Below are 20884 nucleotides of genomic sequence, written 5' to 3' on the forward strand. Positions count from 1 at the left end.
TTCAAAAAACATGCATATAAAAAACAGACAGGGATGATACATACTAGTATTGATGCAAGTCGCTCACTTCTTCTGAAGCTCCTCAAATGCCTGTCAGGATCGATCACTGCGGACAGCAGGATGTTTAACATGCTCACTCGGGTGTCAACTAACAATAAAAAATAACCAAACTTCAGCTAATCACCCTGAAAAAGGACAATAAACAGAGGCTTTTCCTCTGCTGCTTGCCTCTCGCTCGCATCCACACTTGTGATGGTACCTCAGATGTTCTGGCAGAGATGAGCAAGACATTAGTAACACTCCAAAGTGATCAAAGCTATCTTTGTCCTCTATGTTTCCATCCCTGCTCTCTCTCTCTCTCTCTCTCTCTCTCTCTCTCTCTCTCTCTCTCTCACACACACACACACACACACACACACACATAAATACACACACACAAACAGCACAGAGACACAGCTCTTTAGGGCAGCTTCAAAGCTCAGGTGCGCTCATGGAAGAGCAGGCACATGAAAAACAACAAAGGCGAACATGCAAGCCTACATTTGGTTGGAGCGCATCACAAGGTTCACTCAACCCAGCTTCTCCTGCAGCGAAAAGGCTAATGTAGAGTGAAACAGCATAATGTGCAAACCCGAAAAATGTAAAGCTGGCTGTTGATGCGCATAGGTGCATTTACGTAAGCAAACACACAATTACATGATGATGAATAAAGAAAAATGTGAGAGGTTTGATGATAACCATTCGTTTTGCATTGGTGAAAGTTCTTAAGCAGATGTTGTTTCCCTATTTTCATCTGTCCTGAGTTAGGTGTCTGTGAGAGGCTGTGTGATCCTTCCTGTGCCCTGTTGACTCAGGGCTGCCCTGCAGGTCCAGCAAAGCCTCTTTGTTTTTACATACTAATAGAAACCTTCTGGAGACATAAAGTTCTTAATCAATCCTTGTCACATGTAGACCAGGCAAACTATGGCTACACTGAGAAGCTGTTCATCTGCAGGTATTATATATATATAATTTCTTTTGAAAGTTGTAGTCCGTAAGATTTTCATCTAGTTAATTGTCTGTTAAGTTCCTATCTATCAAAGAGTGAGTTAAAACAATGGTGATTGAGCATATGACTCCACTGATGAAAGTGCTTGCATTTGCTGCTTTTCCAAGTAATACAATCTGAGTGTCTGGGGCGACTTTCCTGCCCTAAATTCAAATGCATCGCACAGCTGGTGACACTTTGTACATCAGTCAGCACGGGTTTGTCTCCCCGTCTTCCCAGGTGAAAGCTTGTCACTGCCAATTATGCTGCGTTCCATTGTACTCGGAAATTGGGAACTTCTGATAAGGAAAGATGCAAAGAAACGGTATGTTAATCAGGCGCTTACATTTCATTACCGCTGACTCACAATGGCGGACCAACTGACAGAGAAAGAAGATCGTTCAACTTCGAGTCCAAAAAATAAATAAACAAAAAACTAGAGTCCCACACCCACAAGAGGACCGAGCTGATGCCGGCTGAGATCAGATGTCAACCCTTGCCCTCGACTGCAGCCGGTCTATGTGTGCAGCTCAGGTGGGACACAGACACCTCTGGCACGGTCTTTCCTCCCTGTAATGTACCACCCACACACAAACTACCGACGTCATAGTTGACACTGTTCGTTTTCCAAAGGAACTCTGGGAGAAGAGGCACCAGAGTTCCACCTGCAAGTACATCTTACCACCAAAGCTAGAAACTACCTAACTCAAATCTTAAGGACTACAACTTTAAATTTTATTTTCACCTGGATTTCATTTTGAGGAACTTTAATTTACAGAAAATTAATCCGTTCAGTAAAAGCCACAAATGGAAGGGTTGTGGTGTAACAGGCTAATGATGGGTATACATACATCTCTTCTTATGAGGTAAACTGTTTGTGACCAAATTAGTATCATATGACAGGATTAGGAGGCATCTCTCAAATTCAACCCCTTAAGGCTTTTGTTCTGATTTAAGCAGTAAACACAAATCTGGTTTCGGGATGTGATAAGCATGGTTCTAGGTTCAAGGTTCAATTTATTCATCCATAAAATCAGGGAAATAAATACCTATAAAATACAACCGTAGATTAAAAACATGAAACTATATTCCACAATAAACGGTAAATAGAAAGGCAAAAAACAAACATTCCAACAATACCATAAAAACTGCCCTAACCTGTTAACCTACATCTTACCTTCACCATATGAGCTTAAATATCAACTGTACAAACACTCTCCCTGACCGCTGCAGAAAGGGTTTCCACAAGACGCACACAGTGTACACACATATATCCTTATAATAATAACTCAGGTCTCCATTCTATCAGGGAGAGCCTCTAAACCAGATCTTCCACTAAACCTGTCGACTGTTTCTAATTACGCAGTCCATCTCTTCAATATTTAAACACAGCACAGGTGATTCATCAATCACACCCTTTTACAATGTACTTTTCAGCAGCACTGTGCAGGTAAGCTGTTGAGCAGTCTCTTCCTGAACCAAGAACTGCAGCATGGTCAACATACTGCATTGATGGATTAAAAACAGAGGTTTAGAAAAACAAAACTGTCTATGTGTGTCTATGCCATGCTAGCGGCACAATAGGGCACAATAGGGCTGTGGCTAAGTGGTCGAGAGGTTGCCTGCTTGGAAGGTTGGTGGTTCGATCCCTGGCAGTTAATTGGCCCTGCAGTTCCATGCCGAAGTGTCCTTGGGCAAGACACTGAACCCCGAGTTGCCCCCGATGCTGCGCCATCGGAGTGTAAATGTGTGTGAGTGTTTATCTGATGAGCAGGTGGCACCTTGTACGGCAGCCTCGGCCACAGTGTATGAATCTGTGTGAATGGTTCCTGTACTATGTTAAAGCGCTCTGAGTAGTCGTTAAAACTAAAAAAGCGCTATATAAAAACAGTCCATTTACTCAGGCTGCAGTGCTTTGAGCTAAATGCTAACGTCAGCATGCTAATATGCCCACGATTAAGCATGTATAATGTTTACCATGTTCACCATTTTAGTTAAGCATGTTAGCATGCTAATGTTTGCCAATTAGAGTTTCACACAAACTATAGTAAAGTATTTTGATTTGGTCAGGAGATCATTAAAGTCCTCACAATTCATCCTGTTTATCAAATAGTTGTTGAGACATTTCAAAAACACAACTGTGAACCTCATAGTGGCTCAAGAGGTAAAGTCAGGGATTACCAAAATCGGTGGGATTGACCTTTTGGGAACCAAGAATGTCAAAAAAAAAAAAATGTCATGGTAACCCATTTAACAGTTGTTGAGATATTCCAGTCTAGCTATTACGAAATTGACCATTGTGAGTGTATTGTCTCATTTTATTCTTTTTTTTCTTTCATCATGTTTCACAGAATCTACACACTTTGGCATGCTTGCATGACCTAAAAAGAGAAATGGCAGAATATATACTTCTCAGGAGCACTCAAATAATGGCACTTTGGAAAAAGTTGTAATTCAGTCACAACCACAGAAGAAAAAATGGCTTGTGTAAGAATAGTCTGAAGTGCTGTTATTTGGAGAGACACTTAGTTCCACTTAATTCTTGTGATGAAGAAAAAAGCTTTTGGAGTACTAAATTTACCACGGAGGGTCTTCAGTCACTGATAGTGAAACATGCTACTTTTAATCTTCTGAAGACATTTACTCCAAGAGGCAGCCTGTGATCAACCAACCAAACAAATCTCTCATTTTCCTATTATCCTTCTCTTCTTAACACACAAAGTCTTTTTTAGCCAGAGAATAGAGACTGCAGTGAACCTGGTTGACTCCACTCTGCTTCTCAGCAGTATCTCAAGTAGCCTAACAAGGAATGGCCCAAGTTGCAGAGCACCATACCAGGTCTACTTGAAATTCCATCATTTTCCAACGTCTGTAATTATTTGTCATTATTCCTCTATTGAACAAACCTGAATAATGAATGTTGAATCTCTATTTTTTGTGTAGTTGTGAGGCCCACACCCTTCAACAGTCAATATACTGTGTAAATCTTGTGAGGGAAAAACTAGCCATTACGTCATGCTTCCCATCCACGTGACAATCCCATTGTTTGCTGCAGAATGGGACTGTAAATTAAAAATGTCACAAATCCCAAGGTACAATCCACAAGGAATTTAGCTCAATCTAGTGTGTGTGTGTGTGTGTGTGTGTGTGTGTGTGTGTTTTGCCAGTAAATACAATTCTACCTTTTCCCTTCATTGTTGTGATAGCAAAGCACACAGTGCAAATGTAACTTCAAGCAGCATTTTGTTTCTTATTTTGTCTTATTTGTAAGATAAATATATTACAATGTGTCTGTGCTGTTCCAGTACAGACTGTTCTCCAAACATTCACACTCTATGCATAATCTTTTTTTCCTATGATAATGGTCCACTTTCTAAGATTAAGTATCAGTGCAAAAGAAAATACTTCAGGAAAGTGCCATGAAATTAAGAAATAAGGGATTTTCAGTTATAAGGAAAACAGGGGGAAACACATCTGTTGTTGTTGATGGGATGTGTGAAATAACTTGCACCCAGGCTGCACTTATGTGTGATTTTTATCATATAATTACACCAAGGTGGATGCTTGGAAATATTTTACAAATATGCCCAGGGAAATTTCCGTCTGCTGAATTGCTGTACTGCTGTAAGCAGTTCAACAATTCGGGGAAAGAGTGAGTATAAGTAAAGTAGACATTAATTAATTAATTAATTTATTTATTTTAATTAATTAATTTAAAGAGTCTCAAATAAGTTTCTATCGCTGCCGTTTCAGCGCTGCTTTTGACACAGCTAGAATGATAGTGATAGTGTGTAATCTAGGGTTTCTGTGTTCTTTAAAATAGTAATAGCACGTTCAGAAAATGTCAAAGCACTGAGCATAAAAAACCCTGATGTAGTGTTTTTTATTAAAAACTATTTCCCTATTATCAGATTTTTTTTAATTGTGAGCTCAAGTTTTCAACAACAACAAAAAAACATTATTCAGCTGTTTTGAATGTATGTGGCTTAGGAGACTCTGCACAGATGTACTGCAACATCTCATACAGAAAATTCTGCCTTAAGGCCTCACCTGGTACAACTCAGAAAAACTAAAACAACAAAACACTGACACCGGTGGCAGAGACCCATTATCAGTCACATATTAGCCAGCCACATAGGAATATACAGCAATTATACGGCACTGTTACTTCTCACAGGTTTATGTGGCACCTCAGACGGAGTAAGAGTGGGTGTAATAAAAGCAGCAGTTAAACTGTCTGGCAGCACTTACAGTAAATGTCCACCTTAGGCTATAATAACAGTGCAGAAACACAATCTATACACATTCGCTGATGAAACCTTAAACTTATCTTCTAAAACACCATCAATCACAACCACGCTCTGTAATCCATAGTTGTGGACATAAATAGAAATAAAGTGCAGTCAGAAAAGAGGGATGGTAAGTTTTTCATTGTTTCAGCTCAACTCCAGCACATAGGATTAGAAAAGTCCTGACTCTCAGCTTTGATGGTGTTTACGTTAACATCAGACAAAAAGGAAGAATTTCAGCCCTTTTTATACATGGTCCAGGTCCATAAATTTTAGGAATGCAACAAATAAACTTAAATAAAGCCGTCATGTTTAACAGTTAGTTGGAAACCCTTTGCGGTCAATGATTGTGTGGAGTGTGCATCCAATATGCACCAGCAGACACTTGGTAACTTCTCTTGGTAACTTCTCTGGTGACTCTCTTCCAGGCCTCTACTAAAGCCATCTTTACTTCTAGTGTGTTTCAGAAACTTGTGTTAATAAGGGATAACTGTCATGCTGCATTTCCTAAAATTGATACTACTAGTATGTAGTGGATGTCGTAGATGCTACGAGTCCTACACTTTTCAGCCAAAGTGAATGTGAACACTCTGAAAGCTGAAACTCACCTCTTTTACTTCATGATTATTGGTTAATTTCAAATCCAATGCTGAGTATAGCCAAAACATATCACTGTCCTAATACTTTTTAATGTATGCTAATGTACGGTAAAGAGGTCAGATTAAACCAGGGAAGGGATTATAGACACCTCTTCTCTAAAGAGCATACATTTTGTGCAAGTGCAAGTGCAAATAGGTCTGTGTCTGGGCCAACATGTGTGAATGCCTAAACATGGTGTGAATTGACAGCTTAATAAATAGGCAATAGACACAAAGTCTCCAAAGCTGCCCCACTTAAATTGAGAGACTTGAATTATGCCTCGGTATATCCAACAGCTGCAGCTTAAGTTAGTGTCAACAGCAAGCAGCAGGCACTAAAATGCCATTTGACACATACTTTAAGTGGCATGCAATTGATTTTCAAGGAAGAGTAAAGATTTACAAGTCCAACACAGGCAGCAACTGCAGATTTCAGGCCTCCATGCCCTGGGAACACAATTAACTTCCGTCAAAGTGAAGATTTATTTTGCAGATGTCCAGCAGCACGGCAACATATCTCAACCTAAAATTCAAAACGCACTTCAGTTTCAAGCAGGTTTCAGATTAACTGACCTTTTCGGATTGGCTCACAATTCTGAAAAGCATTGATTCACTGCCCTCTCTGATTACTGTAAAAGTTTCAAGTCAATTTGACCTCTGACCACAACCAGCATCACTTATTGGTGTGGTCAAGTGTGGTTTTTTTTGCAACTGTAACCACACCCAACAGTGATGGCACGGTGTACTGACACACCCTATAGTAAACTTCTACAAGTTAAAACAACCACTGGAGGTCAGCAAAAACAAGCTCTTTAAATAGTAAGAATTTACATTGTGAGAGTGGGTTGATTTTGATAAACAAAACTATTATATTTGATTTAAGATGATACCTTAGATTAATGTTACCTCACACACACATCCATATTCTCTCTTGATAATAAAAACAAACAGTATTTCAAACTGTCCCCATTACAGATCAATGCTACAGTATATCCAAAAAGGAACAAAGGTTTGCATGCATTTTGTTCTAATATTGTCACTTGGAATCACAAGAGAAGATACAGAGTACAGAGTACACAATGTAGGAGAAATAGCAGACTCAATCATTACACATAAAGTGATGTCTTTTCATTGTCGTACATTGTGGAATTCTGGTTGAGATCACTGAAAACAGCCTAGGTGACTTCTTACAGATCCCATGTTGAACTGCAGGGCTTTGAACATAACCTCAATAAAACAGATAAAACGTCTGTATTAAACAGATTTCAGTATTTTGCAGACTGACGTGTTTAAGGGAAGGTTTAAAAACCCAAAGGTGTAGATGTAAAAATCTGAACAAAATAACAGTCCAGAGATCAGCAGCCTACATTCTCAACAGTGATGTGAAAAAAAGAAAAGAAAAGCAGAGGCAAAGTGAAGAGAGCAGGAGAGGGGTAAAGGAATTACAGGAGGAAGAAAGGAAAAGAGGAAAAAAGAAGTGCCAGTTTGGGAGAAGAAAGAGAGAGATTAGAGTAATTTAAAATGTAGGACTTGATAAGAAGACAAAAAAAGGAGAGCAGAGAGAATGTGGGGAATGAAAAGGAAAAGTGAATATGAAAGGAAAAGAAGATGAGAGAGGTCTGCAAAGAGAAGAGAGAATAGTTAAGTTGTCTCAAGTCTAGTGAACTCTAGTGAATAACCCCCCACACACACACACACACACACCCCTCCCCCCCGTCAGTGACTCTTCCCATGGTACTGCCTGTTACCGCTACATTCCAACAGTACAGTATGAAGCTGCTCTTACTGGGAAAAGGAGTGGAAACAGCAGCAGCTTCCAGGGTAACTGGCACAGGCAGGTTGAGCAGTTCAGGCTGAGAAGTGCTCGTCAGACAAAAGCAGCTATAATTCTGTCAAAATCCATTACATTAACTCCAAAAGCAAAAGCAGTGGTGGTATGTTGCTTTGCAGTAAATATGCTTTAATGGTTCAGCAATAAAGAGGTAAATTGATCCGTCAACTCTTTTTATTGGCAGATAATATCAGAGATTAAATCAGTGAAGTGTCAGTCAGTGAAAACACTTTGTGCTTTCTCTACATCCAAAAGTTTTTGTAATGATGAATATAATGCAGTAGATTAACAGCTTACTGTGTATTCAGTCACCTTATCAAAACTTGCGTCAGTGTGAGTTTCAGTAGATAGACACTGTACAGTAGTGTATGCAGCTGGATTTGTATTGAAAATATGTAGATCTATGCATGTGTTTGATAAGCGTTCTGACCTCTAATTACTAAATACCCTTTAAAGAATTTGTATTGAATCTAACCTAAAAGACTATTCAACACACACTATTTTTGTCTGTGTTACAAAAAAACACCATTTGACCAAGCTTTAGTGCGTGAACACCTCTCTGAACTAAGTCAGGCCTTTCCACTGCACCATAACCCACCCTGTCCTGTCTGAGTGTACAGTATGACATCATATGCTCCTCCCATGAAGCCTCGACCCTACAAGAGGAGGCGATGTTGTGTATTTTTTTGGTAGAACGGAGGAAGGAGAAGCGGTGGTGGATGGGAAACAGAGCCAGCCAGCCACTCAGAGAGGCAGATGGAGACACGGCAGCCACAGGGGCCGCTTCAAGCCTGGTGGTGATGAGATGCGATGGGACCCGACCCTGCAGAAGCCCCAGCCAGTGTGTTAGCTGACTAATCCTCTAGCCGTCCAGTGCCAGGATCCAGACTCATCAGCTTTGGTGTTCTCTTGTCAGACTCATTTTTATAACGTCCCACTGGTCAATTCTAACCACTAATGCCCAACACAACGGCCCCTAATGCCAAGTGATTATGGAGTGCTGTTTTAGCACATTTGTCGCCTGAAAAGAAAGAAAGGGCCACAAGGCAGTGGGCTGGCTCCCTGCTCAAAGGACCATCCTGATGAACTCAGCAGAAAGAGAGCGGGCCTAAAAGCCAGTCTAAGCCACCTCTATCAGTGTGGGCACTGTGGGGCCTGAGCTGGGTCAGGACTGAGCTGGGCAGTGGGCAGGGATTTACAGTGCGCTATTCTACAGCATATAGACAGTTCCTGTGAGCTAATACATGAGGAGACACTGAATGTGCACATCCAGACCTTTCCTGCATGATGCAATGGTGTATGTTTGATTTTAAAGTTGTTAGAGACACAAGGGTGAATGAGGAAATGTCAAGGAGGTAGTAAAATCCAAGGATATAATGGTTATGGTCAAGGGTGTTTAAAAGGAAGGGTATACTGAGAAATATGTGTACAAAAATATTAGGGCTGCAATTTAAGATTATTCTTGATTAATATGACGATTATTTTCTCAATTAATCGTTTAAATTTCCTTCTTTGAATGTTGTGTTGTGGTCAACAGTATAAGACCCAAATAAATGTAGTTTACTGTCACAAAAGACAAAAAAAGCAGCATATCCTTACAACTGAGAAGCTGGAACCAGAGATTGTTTTTGGCTTGAAACTTGAATAACACAATTAATTGATAATCACAATAGTTGCATACGCATTCTCTGTCGATCGATTAATCATTTTAGCCCTAAATTATTATACAATTATACAAACAAATTGTTTATCTTTCAAACTTTAAAGGGATACGCCACCGTTTGTTGAAATAGGGCTTATCACGGTCTCCCCTAGCTGTAGATAGGTGGGCCAACGCATTTTTTGTGCATGCATTGTTTTAGTCCGGTGCAACACCGGCAGCACCGCCACTAGTTAGCTTAGCATAGTGAATGGAATCCTATGTTGCCGGTTAGCATGTTGTGAGTAAAAGTGAGTCAACAAAAGACAAAAAAACAACCTAATTACTTGCACTCAGACAAAAAATGCGTTGGCCCACCTATCTACAGCTAGGGAAGAGGGTGATAAGCCCTATTTTAAAAAACGGTGGCGTATTCCTTTAATATAAAGAAATACAGAGCACTATATCAAAGTGCTAAAAATATATGAGTTATAATAAGTTATCCTCTCCCGTGATCCACACTTGGACGATACAATTACTCGGTGACAGCACGGAGAAGTTTGTTATAAAGACGATGCAAATAAATAGGACCCTTTACTTACAAATTCTTTAAGATTATATCTATCATAGCCAGACCAATACTAGATTTTTAAAGGCAACACTGACTATCGAATCACGATATTGTGGCCGATATTCTTTTTTTGTTTGTTTTTGTGTTGTGATAACATAAGCAAACAATTTTAGGATAGGGATACCTTGAATTTGTTTTTTGAATAGTTGTAACCATGGTTTGTGTACTGAGCAGAACATTTAACAGTTGAAAAATAAACTTGTCAGTGCTCTCTGTGGACAAACTATGTAAAAGTGACAGTTTCTAAACTACCTCAAATATATTTGGCATTTCCGTGCTTCAATTTCTTCTTATGTCTCGAAACGTACAGTATATACTGCTACCAATATACCAGCAATAAGCTCATATGGAACAATATATCTGCCCAGCAGATTCATTAGTTTTACTGTAGCTCTAATAACCATTTCTAAATTACTTAATTTCAACCCATTATTTTTAGATTTCTTTTTTTGAAAGATGGGTTCCTATCGTTCTGAATTTAATCTGCATCTATGGAGAGGTGATGGAATAAAGGTACTATATATTGAACTTAATCCACTCAATAGCAGAAAAACGATTGACTTAGAAGGTTGTATAACATTAATCTATCCACAAAGAGGACAAAAGCAAAAATAGGTTAAGTGAAGTAGCTCCTTTTGTTAAATGACTCCTTGTTTTACTTTTGGAATGACCATATAATGGTGACATCACAAATTAATTCCAACAGGATGTCCTCAGTACGCTGAGGCACAAACTATTCAACTTGGTAATCCTGGGTTAAGATTCAGCTGTAATGTTAGTTCTATATCATCTGCCTCTCTCTTGTCCTAGTCTTTTTATCTATAGTTAACTGCATATTAATGCCGAAATAATCAACATCATATAGAAAAATGTAAATGCAGAATGGGTATGTTGTATTTGCCTTTGCTGCACCACTGACTGGGAACAGAGCTTTGTGTAGAGATGTTATCTGCCTCTGTTTGCCTACAGCTCTTGTATCACCTGGGGCCCCCTCAGTTGAACTAGTGCCACTGGCCTTACCATGTGACATGTACAGCAAACAGCATATGGAAGCAACACTGCTGGGATACAGCACCAGGGAGCACAGAGTAACACACACTGTTCAACTAATGTGTATACCAAGCAGTCAGTGCAGCAAGGTCCTGCTGTCATGTATATTACAGGTTTTATACACTGCTAAGCCGAGCCAAAGTCAACCACACAGGTCAAAGCTGATGAAGCTTAGCTTATTCAGATATGATTGCAGTTATCACGGCAATGTTAAAAGCCATAGAGAGAAGCTGTTTTACAGCAGCTCAGTACACACAGTATTTAGCAAGTAGTTGCTAGGAATGTATAAAATAAATGTATGCAAAATATTGTTGTCAGATGAAAATAACGTTTTATTAATTTGTTAAAGGAATACGCCACTGTTTGTTTAAATAGGACTTATCACGGTCTTCCCTAGCTGTAGATAGGTGGGCCAACGCATTTTTTGTCTGAGTGCAAGTAATTAGGTTGTTTTTTTGGCTTTTGTTGGCTCACTTTTACTCACAACATGCTAACCGGCAACATAGGATTCCATTCACTATGCTAAGCTAACTAGCAGCGGCGCTGCCGGTGTTGCACCGGACTAAAACAATGCATGCACAAAAAATGCGTTGGCCCACCTATCTACAGCTAGGGGAGGCCGTGATAAGCCCTATTTCAACAAACGGTGGTGTATCCCTTTAAATATTCATATTTTAACTGAGAGTATTGTAAAGTATGTAAACAATACTGTTTATGTAAGCAATATGAACATAGACATTGATAGTGATTTTAAGACTGCTATGCTCTTTGTCTTTTCTGAGACAAAAACAAATATTACCTAAATAAACATATGGACTTGTTGGTGTCCATCCTCTGTATGCAACTAATGGAACATGCATATCTGTGATTACAGAGGGTATCGGAGGGAACATTATGCAGACGACAGCTATAAGGCAGTGATTAGTTCTGTTGTCATGCTCTTAGTCAGTGTGTAATGAGCAAGAGCAGCAGTCCCGCAGGAAGGTCAGACCGTATGACACACTAGGACTCTGTGGGATGACAGCATTTCATACCAGAATGTATCTGAATCACAGCAGTTAACCCTAGACTCAGAGATGGAAGCCTAACCTAGCTATTGTAATAGTTTTATGTAAGTTCAATCATTAATCTTCACCTACATTTTATTATTTTGTCATAAATTAAGACACATTTAGCACAATGTATGGTAATCCACTTTGAGGAAAGTGATTATATTCAGGTGTCTTAAAAACACTTGAAATGTACAGTAATAGTAAACGGATGAAAATAATCCCCTTTGTATTTATATATAGGCGACAACATTCTGCATGGACAAGAATAAATGGATTTAACACTTAAATCCCTTCATTGGAAGTTCACACTGAATCACTGAACTGTAGGCATTATATACAGTATAGAAGCTTTATAGGACTGGATTGCGTGTGAGAAAACTGGACATTATGTATTATAGTATGCTAAGTGAAAACTGGTAATATTCCAGTGACAAAAGTCCAACATGAAACCATTAGGTTCATTTATTTTATTTGAATTATTGTCAATTAAATTTTAGTTTTTATACTTTTCGATTCCCGTAGAGAAATGTGTCTTCATTGGATTCATTAGTGTTAATAAGCTGTACACTTTCTCCCTATCTAATTTACTGCCCTCGTTAAATCCCAAAACACAGATATGATGCAAATCAGTCAGAACACAAAATACTACATTAAGATCAACACTCTGAAGTAATTTAAATTCAAACTATAGCATATATAACACTGACAGTTGCCCTTTTGTAACATTTGTTCAGAGAAGGATCAACAAGAAAGAAATATCCTTCAGTGTTACAATGAACATCTCCCTTCAAAGAACATCTCCTTTCATCTTTCTCCAGAAGACCAAGCATTTAGACATGACCAGCATGAAATAAACATATTAATCAAATACTGTAATAAATCAAGCCTGCAACTTAAAACCACTCTGCTTAACGATAACCTTCCAAAAAATGCTTTTGATTAGCTCTGTGCACGTCATACATTATCAAACCGTCGCTCGTGTTCACTCACCACACATGCGTGCATATGCCTGCCCACGGTCTGATTCCAGCTACGGTTGACCCAGGGGGATTCTTTTGCCCGTGTTTGTGTCCCTCCACATGCACGAGCAGTATGCAAGTGAGTGAATGTGGGGTGATCCTCAGCAGCTCCCACTGTGGACTGAGAGCAGAGCCAACCTGGTGTGACATCTGTAAAGGCCGTGAGATAATCTACATGACACTGCCACTGATCGGAGTGGAGATATTGATTTAAAAAGCGGCAGCTCTAAAATTAGATTCCTATGTGTTCTGATTGGGCCAGAAGTATGCACCTCTGTGTTAATATGAGCCTATGGACAGAGCTGTGAGTAGTGATCAAAGCTTTGATGGAAACTCCAGCAGTCTTGACTAAAGTCAACCTAACATTGCAGAGGTCCTCTGGCCTGACCTCCCGTACCCTTCCTCCCTCCATCCTCTCTCCCTGTGATAATAGAGACATTCCTGAGCTCCTTCCCTGCCTTGCCGCAGGCCTCTCCCTTAATTCCAGTGGAGTGTGTGGAATGTTGGACTGGAGAGCTGAGCAGCCAGGCAGCCAGAGGCGAACAGACGAGAGGAAATGAACAACATTAATAAACCCAGGTCTGTTATGGCTCCTGGTGCTTAAAGCACCTGGATGCCCACTGCAGAGTTGACCAGCACATATGCATGCACACAGGCACATGCACACACACACACACACACACACACACACACACACACACACACACACACACACACACACACACACACACACACACACACACACACACACACACACACACACACACACACACACACACACACACACACACACACACACACACACACACACAAGCAGGGAGAACATCTGCCATACAATATGCAAATCTGGAGCAAGCCTATCCATATGTAGCTTTGTAGTTGGATTGACTATGTAAGTGAATCATAGGGCTGGATTACAGGATATGATAGGATCTTTTAAACATGCATATCATATATGATCAGATGAATGTACAGTACTGCTTAGGATCTCAGCAATGAAATGTCGACCGGCAAGACATAGAAAAAAAATAGTGTCTTATGAGAATGTTTTACTTCCAAATAGTATTAATGAATGTCTTTTTTTGGTGATATATGAATTTTCCAATTGTGGTAACAGTACTGTACAGTACAGTACAGTACTGTTACTACAATTCTAGATGCATAACCTGAATATGGAAGCTCTACTCTGATCTGTAGCCTAATCCGCTCAAACAGAAAATCAGCAAAATTACCAATTTCCAGAAAGTTGAGGCTCGTCTTTTAGAGTCTGGTCAATTTCCCTAAAAGACAACTAAAAGATGTGTATGAGAAAGAGAGACAGAGAGAGAGAGAGAGATAGATAGAGAGAGAGAGAGAGAGAGAGAGAGAGAAAGAGAAAGAGAGAAATAAAGCTACTACAGGCCAGGTGAGCAAAGCACATGGGCGAATAAAATGAGAAGATAAACCAAGAGAAGATCAAAGGGAAAAAAAAGAGATTTGGCAAACGTAAGCTCAAAAAAAGAAAAGACGGAACACTCTGTTCTGGACGTTACAGTCAGAGGCAGAGTGATGGGCTGGAAAAAAAGATGAAGGGCAAAACATTTCAGAAAGAGTGATATACAGCACTGCAGCGGGGTCCGACTTGGAGCATTAATCTCCACCTCTCCTCCGTGCTTCTGGAAATCAATTCTCTCCATTGGTTGCTGCTTTATTTATGGGTCACCATTAAGGATAAACTATCAGCAGCTATGATGACTGAGTTGCTGTCACAGAGAGGGGAAGCTTGGTGGGGCAGGAGGGGTGTCACCAATCCATCCAGCTGCCTCCCTTGAGAATCACATGAGCAACGACATTTAAGGTTGCACACTTGAATTTAAACGGCTGCACCCAGGCGGGCTGTTAATCATCAGCCCATAACAATTATGAGATCAATATTTCTTCATGGTCTAAAAGTGTTGGGATTTGGAAATGAGGAAGTCAAAATCAGGTGTTGTTTCCGTGTGTGTTTGTGTTGTGTGTGTGTGTGTGTGTGTGTGCCAACTTGCATGATTGTGTGTCTGGCTGCCAGTCTCACTGACAAGAATGCAGCTCCTCACACAGAGAAGAGACGATCAAAAGCGACAATGTCACAGAGCTGTCACGTTCGCTGTGACTGCACCAACTGACTGTTAGTGGTGCAACCTCTCCTTCGACCTTTTCCAGCACCCACTCGACACGTCTCTCTCTCTGCCCAGTGTGTCTCCACCACGCCATCTCTACCTGTTATTGCTGCCCACCTGCTTAGCTCCTTGTCTGTCTGCCAGCCTGCTTCAGGACTAAGGAGGCCAGCCAGCTTTATTAAAAGAAAACAAGCAGGAGAAATAACCAGGGATGCAGGGATATGAGGACAGTTAATCTGCTGGCAACGTCACAGAGGCTCTGAGGGAGCTTCCACTGAAAACAAGTCAGATATCTAAAGTATATATATATATATATATATATATATATATATATATATATATATATATATATATATATATTGTCTGAAGGTGCCTCACTGAACATGGCTCTTCTATAATGGTCATTAGTAAAAGCTAGAAATAAATACATAAACACCTTTATTCTTTGCAGCCCCACTGAAGTGCCAGCTTGTTAATAATTAATAATTATTAAATGGATGGCACCAGGCAGACTATTTTCATTTTGTTTAAAAGAGGCAACAGAATAGAATAAAACTCTCTGGCAGGCTCCAAGAAAAGGCGCTGACCCATGGATGACAAAATCCCTATCACCTGACTGATCAGTCATCCCCCCACTGCTCTCCTCTCTGCCCCCTCTCTTATTCTTAATGAAATATCTCCAGCTAAGACTCGACACCACCTCATAAATATGAGTGGACGTGCTGGGGAGTTCATATCTCCCTTGTATGTTTCATCAACAAGAACAAAACATCAGAACATTTTGTACTTGTCCACGCAGTCTTCTTCGGCTGCTCCCTGGGCAAACATCTCTTAATACTTTCATTTCAAGGGGTCATGCTGATGTTTGGCTCTGACAGCAACATTCCGAATTAAACTAACCACAGCTGTTTGTTTTAATGCTAAAACTGACTTTCTAACTCATTCACATCAGCCAGTAGATAAGCTATGATGTTAAAATTGTTATATTGGCAAATATTTAACAATAACACTAAAGTGCAGATGAATCTGTGCCCATCTCTGTTTTGCACTCTCTGATGCTACACAGATCTGCCCCCCTGCTTGGCAGTGAGATCCCCAGTGGGCCTTTCTGGAATGTCGATTTCAGTTAATTACATTTTCTGGCATCTGCTTTGCCCATGAAGTCACAGAGGCAGCCACAGTACAGACATCTGCAGAAGATCTGTCACATGTTTTACTGTAAGTGAAATATTCATATTACGCCTACATATGAAATTATTGTAGTTGATTGATTCTTATTCAGAGACTGCAGAAATTCACCAAATGGGCTACTCACGTGTCCATCAAAAGGAAGAGATCCGCCTGCTTCTGACTCTTAATTTATAGAAGCTCAGTCGACAAAAGTCTGCATTTATCTCTCTGACTCTTCTTTATCAACTACTCTCTTTGTCTCTCTCCACATCTGAGCGTCGGTACACAGACTGCTTCGAAATCATTTCAAACATATGTTAGAGATATGAAAAGTGTGTAAGAGTGTAAAGACAGGTGTGTAACATATGAACTATATCCATTTATGCTGACGAGTAAAAGCATCCTGTCTCATTCAGACAGTTAAAATGGAGACCAGAGCTGAGGAGGTCAGTGGTCTGGTGTTAACATGGTTAGTGGTAAAACTCTGCCCTCTGCAGGAAAAAAGCTCTCATTGAACGGTTTTTCAGACATGTTGACTGGAGAAGAGCTTCAGTGCTCTTTAAATCCTTTCCATGTAGCAAAAGCACTACTAGTGGCCACACAGGTGTACTGCAAGTGTTGGAGAAAGTAAATACTGTAGTTCTTATGTTGCATTCTATATATATAAAAAAAACAAGGAATGAAGGTGGCGGATACTGGAGTTACTGGATTTTTCCAAGGCCTAGAATTTCTTTTTTTGATTCATAAAGTGAATGTGATTACAATACTAATGTGAAGAGGAAAGAAAGCACAAAATGAACCTTCATGCTACATCTTTCCAAAGATAGAGCTTTTCGGTGGTTTGTAACTAGGAACGCGGCACAGGTTTCCTGTATGTAACTAATATTTCTGTAATTCAATAAACCAAAATAATCTCCAAACTCTGCAGTCTCATAGTATGGTTAGTCCTTGGATGCACATTGTATTAGTCTGATCAACTGTGCCACTTCAGTATGCTAAATAAATTGCAGATATAAGTGTTCTGTGGGCACCCATAAGTGGATGCTGGTGTATAAACAGATGATGAATGACAATATAGTAAAACACAGTTGTAATGATAAAAATTATGACTTCATATGAGAAGATTTAATTGTTGACAAATATTGTACATTAAAGCTTTAGTGTGTAACTGTTTGATATTAATGAACGGCCGGTACATTCAAGCCATTTCCAAATGAGTTGCTACAAAGCTAATTAAGACTATCAGCTGGCTATGTTCACAAGATTGTGTCATTCAGTGACTTTCCCGCTCTGAAGCTCGAGTGAAGATAATTACCTCTTCTGAAGAGTCCATCATGTTGTTTTTAATCCTCTGTGTCCGCCTTGGCAACTGTGTGGAGGAGGGGTGGGGGCGGTGCGCGATCACGTAAGGCTTGTATCATGTGGAAGCGCCGACAGTTTTGTTGTCATTACTTAGAATTTTTTCATTGGGGAGACAGAAACTACGCACTATAGGTTTAACATAACACTCAAACATATCCCTTATATCTGCCCATAACATTAAAATATGTTTTAAAGCAGGGGTCTTCAACGTTTTTTAGGCCAAAGACCCCTTAACTGAAACAGAGACTGAGCAGGGACTCGTACTACATACAGTATATTGTAAAAAAAAAATTTGCGTATTAAACTGGGCCCACAATAACTTTTTTAAATACGTTTTAAGTGCATAAGCTATTAAAATAAAAATTGTTGGCATGATTTTATAAATTACGTTTTAATGTTAAATATACATGTAGCACAGTGAATCCTTATTACCTGTATCTGTGGATGGCTACCTTAGTGACATATAGGACAGTATCAATAATGTCCCCCCACCCCCACACACACACAAATAAGCTGATTTATATTTGCTAATAATATGTTGGATTGTTAAGACATTTTCATTTATCTTTTTTAAACTTTCAAAAAATTAACAATAATTTGGTGGCCCTCCTGTAGTAACACTGAGGACCCCCTAGGAGTCACGGACCCCCTGTTGAAGATCTCTGTTTTAAAGCATTGATTAAATGTTTATATGCTGCTTACAAATGCTAAATAGGGGGACTTAAAGTGTTATCATAATACTTAAGTAAATGTAACAAAGAAAAAGAGAAAAAGAGACCTTTTACCCCAATGTCCCAGAGGTCACTTTGTGTCTCTATGCTGTGAAAGTCAAGCCGCAAAAAATGCTGACTCATTTTCCTCACACACACACACACACACACACACACACACACACACACACACACACACACACACACACACACACACACACACACACACACACACACACACACACACACACACACAGACAGGGGCGTAGCAAAATTCTGGACCCAGGCATCATCTATGGGCACTCTGCTATTCATTCTAGTATCTTTGTGCGCCCCCTTCTCACATGAGGGCCCTGTATACTCTGTCCCCTTCCCTCCCAGTCTGACGCCCCTGTATACAGATACTCATTTACATACTGTGTGAGTCAACAGTCTAGGAACCTTAAAGAGTCTTTGACCAGGATATAGGAAACAAACTGATGGGTTGTTAATTTTCTGTAATCTCACTATAAGCATTAACACAAGTGGATGCAGCTTCACTCTATGTACTCTTTGTATTGCCCCTACTACAATTCAGACATCTGAGTTGAGGTATTTGGGACAAAACTGTACCAAATGCATGTCAGTGTTGTAATCAGACCTGTTGGAGATCACTGATACAGTTTAGATATGAATTAAGAACTGCAATCATTCCTATGAATGAAAATATACAGCTATTGATGTCATAAACATATAAATATCTGAACATCAGTTTCTTGAAACTAGGTCCCATCCTAGTTACTCAGCAGCAGCACAGGCTATCCCAGCCTTGCTTAATGGACTTGGGCGGAGGGGCCATCAAAACTGTGAGCAGAGTACATCCCTCAGCAGGTAGCATCCTGAAATAGCAACCTGGATCCTAATGGTGCACAGCACTGCCCCTGGCTTCTGACAAATCCATTGCAGGCACACACAAAGACAGACACAGACACACACATGCTGTGACAGACAGAAAGACACACACACACACACACATATCTCAATGCACCCGTCGGCTCTGATTAACCCATTTCTTCTTTTTTCCCCTCCGTTTTTTTCTTTCATCATTTGCTCCTCTCTGCAGACAGACGCCACAAAGCCAAGCTGCAGGTTGGCATCATGACTTCCCCGGGGGCGTCTCACTTTACAAAGTTTCACATTTCTGTTGGTCAATTTAGTTGAGAGGTAAAATAAAAGTCAAACCTGAAATGAGAGCCCCTGGAGGTGCCTGCAAGGAGTGAAAGGTTAGAGAGAAAGATCTTTCTGTACACCTACTGCACTGAGGATACTGAGATTGTTCAAAGAGGGCAACATACAGGCGATAAAATATACACGGACAGAGGTAACTAGTCTGAACTACCAGTGAAATGACAAATACATCAGATAAGTAGGAGGCGGAGCATATATTCCGTTTAAAATTGGTCATATTTCAAGATGTATAATCTACCATAGACAGAAATAAAGATTCTCTCAACATACTTTCAGCTAAGTAGTAGAGTACTACAACAAATAAAAATAACTCTATGTATTTTAAATATGTGCAAATATGTTGTTTTTCTGTAGGGGTCCAAGCCCGAGGGGGCATGGGAACCGCGTGTTGCAAGGCAACGCGGTTCACATCTCCAGCAGAGCATGGGAACCCTATTTTTTTCTACTGATTATTCTTCTTCTTCTTCTCCGCCTAAAACTCCGACTACAGCCTAAACCGTACATGGTGGTGGGTTGCCATTTTCAGGACTGATCCAAAACCCTGCAAGGACCTCAGGCACAAAAATTGACCCAGAAAAAACCTGTTTGGCCCTATAACTCCCACACCGTACTTCCGACAGTCAAAAACCATACATCTACGCGTTCACTGGATCCAACTGAATCACGTGATATAGGCCACGCCCATTTCCACCTAGACTTTTATGCGTGAAAAATCACAATTTATCAAAAACCTACTTTTTCGAACTCCTCCTAGACTGTGCGACCGATCTGCACGAAACTTGGACCGTAGCATCTCCAGACTGACGTGTCTAAAAGTTATGGAAAGAATTGTTATACGATAAAAATTGCGCATATGACGCACAAACTAATTTGTGTAGATAACTATGAAAACACCAACTTTGCCATATCTCAGCCAAAATAAATGCTATCAACGCCAAACTTTAGATTCTTCTTTGCCATGACCCTCTGGAGGTCCCCCATGCGTTTTACGAAAATTGGTCACTAGGGGGCGCTACAAGTACAAAAAGTTTATATCTGATGTACGGCTCATCTGATTTATACAAAATTTGATGGGTGCCATCAAGGGCCAATCCTGAGGCC

General features: G+C 40.1%; 1 protein-coding gene across 20 annotated transcripts in view; it reads right to left on the reverse strand.

Moving 5' to 3' along the window:
* The window catches only part of tjp1a (tight junction protein 1a), a 120663-nt gene that overhangs the window by 62488 nt on the left and 37291 nt on the right, over positions 1–20884 (reverse strand). For 13 of the 20 annotated variants that reach the window (XM_039796227.1, XM_039796223.1, XM_039796220.1 and 10 more), the window contains exon 3: positions 13148–13297. The exons of 6 other annotated variants lie outside the window; for them this stretch is intronic. In XM_039796227.1, coding sequence (XP_039652161.1) covers positions 13148–13297 — 150 coding nt within the window. Of the gene's footprint in view, positions 1–44; positions 147–13147; positions 13298–20884 lie in introns of those variants that run through there. One more of the 20 variants, XM_039796234.1, reaches the window with a different exon arrangement.

Source organism: Perca fluviatilis, chromosome 3 (assembly GCF_010015445.1).
Source record: "Perca fluviatilis chromosome 3, GENO_Pfluv_1.0, whole genome shotgun sequence".
Classification (NCBI taxonomy): domain Eukaryota; kingdom Metazoa; phylum Chordata; class Actinopteri; order Perciformes; family Percidae; genus Perca; species Perca fluviatilis.